General features: G+C 52.2%; 1 protein-coding gene across 1 annotated transcript; it reads right to left on the bottom strand.

Annotated features, from left to right (window-relative positions):
* Window positions 1-3,163: 3,163 nt before the first annotated feature.
* On the bottom strand, window positions 3,164-3,550 carry LOC138867955 (uncharacterized). The gene has a single exon (XM_070145238.1). It carries the CDS (start codon window positions 3,548-3,550, stop codon window positions 3,164-3,166), a length of 387 nt encoding a protein of 128 aa, XP_070001339.1.
* Between the last annotated feature and the right edge of the window lie 479 nt (window positions 3,551-4,029).

The following is a 4,029-nucleotide window of genomic DNA, read 5'->3' as shown; positions in this document are numbered from 1 at the left end:
GGTCGCAGGTGAAAAAAATACGTCTGCGGGATGTAACCGCACGTGGCACACGGCGGGGACTTCGTCTTTGGCGGCTTGTGATGCGTTGGCCGAGGTTCATGGAGATGACATCATCCTTAGAGTCGGGACGTACGCAGCCGTACACTACAACACCTCCCCCGGGCAGTGCGTCGCCTAAGTAGGGGACGGATAAGACGAGTATCGCAGGAGAGACTCCTTAAACAACAGGTGTGTCTGTGAGGTACTCGTTCCATCTCCCGTGAGGTACGATCGTGAGACAGAAGGAAAGGCGCCCGAAGGGTTTCAGGAACCAGAGCAACGGTCGGCTCTGACGAAGTGTAGAGGGCGAAGACCATCACGTCGGCGAACATCTCAGGATCCATCATCTCGGCAGTGCGGATCATCGGAAGGCGGGTGCGCATGGGGAGCTCGCCCGCACGCCAGTGCGGATCATCGGAAGGCGGGTGCGCATGGGGAGCGCGCCCGCACGCCAGTGCGGACCATCGGAAGGCGGATGCGCATGGGGAGTGCGCCCGCACGCCAGTGTGGATCATCAGAAGGCGGGTGCGTCAGAGGACGCGCCCGCACGCCAGTACGGAACATCAGAAGGCGGGTGCGCATGGGGAGCGCGCCCGCACGTCAGGTACGGTCAGAACTGCGGGGGCACATATGAGTGCGCCCGCACACCAGTGCGCAAGATCAGCTGGAGCCGTTATCATCATGGCACCATCACCTGTATAAAGAGCTGGCGAACAAATCGCCTTAGACCAAAGAGGGTGGAACCCTTTGGAGCCCTCGATGCGTCGTCGTCTGTGTCTGCGGACACAAGAGTGTATTAGATATACTGGGTTTATTCTTTGGGCCTGGCGTGTTCTAACACACATTGCATTATGAAGTGCATAAGTAACACACAACCATAAATGTTATTGATGCGAAGCCGACCGATCTGACCCAGTTGAGGATCTGACTTAAAATTAATTGATTAGTTGGCGTCGAGGGAGGCAATGTCTCCATATGTACAATTACCGCTTTCTCAGGCGATCTGAAAAGGGTGTCAACAGAGCTTACCCCAATAAGAGACCTCCTTGGAAGTCATGGGCTCGGTCCTGACATAGCTCTGTATGGACATTGCTCTGAGAAGCTGGGAGAGGAACCTCGTCGGTAAAATAGTATTAAGAAAACAAACAAACATCTTAAAATTAAATCATGAAACTAAGAAAACAAACAAAGTTAAGAATATATGCACAACATGCAAATTAAAAGAACAAAACGAAGAGGGAAACACATGATTAAGAGGGTGAAACTCTCAATCTTTCGGCACAAACATACAAAGGTTTATACAATAATAACAGTAAGAAAAATACAAAGTACTAAAATAACTCAAACCTGGTGTTACTCTAGACTACATAGGAAAGGCAGAGAAGATTAAGATGATAGGAAAGGGAGCTATTTACAGGAATACTCTGTAGAAAAGTTAAATTCCTACAGGTCTATACAAAGAACCACATCTATGTTCCCGTCATGGGGAAAGAGCGTAGACCGACCTCAGCTCCGGGACACTGTCGATCGGGGTCTGAAAAGAAGCCAGAACTTGACCAAACTCAAAAAAAAAAAAAAAAAGAAAAAAAAAAGCTGTACAGGGTTTTTGCAGACGTTCAGGACGAAAGCGCGACCCTGCCAGAAACGAAGGCAGAAGGCGAGAAAACCCGCGTGGCTCGAGGGCGGGTGTGAATACGAGAGGACAGGATCATTCCGCAGGACAGAAGCTGGCTGCTGGGCCCTGCCGCCGTCCATCTGGAGATGATCTGAAAAGTAGAAATAGATTAGAACAAAATAAGTAGAAGAAACAGGGCGACTGAACATTAGAAGGGGGAAAATGGGATTAGTAATGTGTCGTCGGATTGACTACCGTCAAGGCTATTCCCCACTCCACGGGCAGGATGAAGGGAAGGCTCTGAAAAAGAACAGGCTGCAAGTGTGTTAGGATCCAAGTCATACAGGGTGATGTTACAGGACGGACTGGTAATCAACAGAGGGCAGCATGCATTCCGCTGGGGCTCTGAGAAAATAAAGATAATGGTGAGTGGAAGAAAAGGAAAAGTGTCTTGCTCCCTACTCGTCCCAGTCAGACCCAGGGTCCCATGGTTTATCGTGTACCCCCTCCGATGACGGGGCTGAAGAATCCAAGAGGTCATCAGCACCGTGATCTTGTAAAGGTCCCATGTCCGATTCCGGGTCCGGAGGGGCTGTGCCGTCCAAAAGGGGAAAGTCGTCCGGAGGGACGAATTCCGCAGTGACCCGAAATGCTTTAAATTGATTTGGGTGCAAAGTGACTTCTCACCACATATGCCACGGGCCCGAGCTTTTTCAAGACCCGGATTTGCCCTAACCATCGGGGACCCAGGGGTCTGAGTCCGTGATTGGGGTGCAGGATAACGCTGCGATGCACAAAGACCAGATCCCCCTCGTTATACTCCCGCGGTCGAGCCCACCGTCTGCGATCGTGATCGGCGGTCCAACGCTCACGAGCCTTTCGGGCGGCCTCACCAGCGGCCACCCGAGCTGCTCGGAGTTTCGATGTTAATGAGGGCAAGGCCCCTTCGCCATAGATTACGTGGTTTGATCCCACGAGCGGAAAATGACTGTCCCGACCTGTGAGAAGGTACAAAGGGACGTCGTTTACGCTCCGGTGTATGGAGGAATTGATGGCAAACCTCACATACGGTAATAGATCGACCCAACAATCAGGATCATCCATTTGGAGCATGCTTGGGGCGTCCTTGACCACCCGATTCACCCTCTCCACCATACTGTTGGCTTGCGGATGGTAGACTGTGGTGAAGAGCGACTTCACCTGGAGGTGATGACAGATGTCAGAAAGGAGACGATTGCGAAATTCAAGGCCGTTATCTGATAACAGGGTCCGCGGGGGACCGTACCGAGTAACGAATTCCGCAAGAAACACGTCTGCTACGGTTTGGGCGTCCTTCGATGCCAACGGGAACAGCTCGACAAACCGGGTAAGATGGTCAATCAGCACAAGGACGTACTTGTTTCCACGCGCCGAAGGGGTAAGAGTGAGGATATCCACGGAGACCCGCTCGAAGGGCTCCGCGACGTCCGGCATGGACTGTAGTGGGGTTCGGGCGATCGCCCCTTTCCTCTATTGACATGCCATGCATGATGCGACATATCTCCGGAATGCGGCCAACATCCCGGGAAAGTAAAAAGGATCCCTTAGTCGCTGATACGTCCTGTGGACGCCCCGATGTCCGGTAGACGGTACGGCATGGACCGCATCCAAAGCAGCGCCGCGCAGCGACCTTGGGATCACGAGCTGAAGCAGAGCTCGTTCATTATTGGACTCGGTTCCGAAGTTCGAATTGGTCTCTCTGATGACGCTCCACCATGTCTGGTTGCAGCAAGGGCTATCAAGGTCAGCAATGGCTGCGATCTGACGACTGAGCAAGTCCGGGACGTGGTGGACCCGACCCGGCTTATAAAGAAGCTCGAAGTCGTAAATTGTCAGTTCGTGAGCCCATCGCGTCATCCTTACCGAGGCAGTTGGCTTGCGGAAGACTTATACCAACGGCCTGTGATCTGTAAAGATACGGAATCGTCTCCCATAAAGGTAAAGGTGATAATGCCTAGTGCTCTCGACAACAGCGAGGGCTTCCAGATCGATGGTCGGGTACCTGGTCTCGGCATCCCTAAGCTTCCGAGAAAAATATGCAACAGGGTGGAGTTCCCCAACCTTATCCAGCTGCATAAGGCAAGCACCGATCGCCGTGCCTGAAGCATCGGTGTGAAGCTCAAAGGGCTTCTCAAAATTTGGTTGGATCAAGCAAGGCGCGGTGGCAAGCGCCTGCTTAAGCCGTTCAAAATCCTCCTGCTGAGGTTTGCTCCATGAAAATTTTGTATCTTTTTTCAGGAGCCGAGTCAAAGGAGATGCGACCCTTGCGTAATTGGGCACCAGTTGCTCCCAAGAACTGGCGAACTGGTGTTGGTTACGTGGTGTCTTTATGGCTC

This window comes from Penaeus vannamei, chromosome 33, assembly GCF_042767895.1.
Source record: "Penaeus vannamei isolate JL-2024 chromosome 33, ASM4276789v1, whole genome shotgun sequence".
Taxonomy (NCBI): domain Eukaryota; kingdom Metazoa; phylum Arthropoda; class Malacostraca; order Decapoda; family Penaeidae; genus Penaeus; species Penaeus vannamei.
This window is presented reverse-complemented; position numbering and strand designations above follow the sequence as displayed.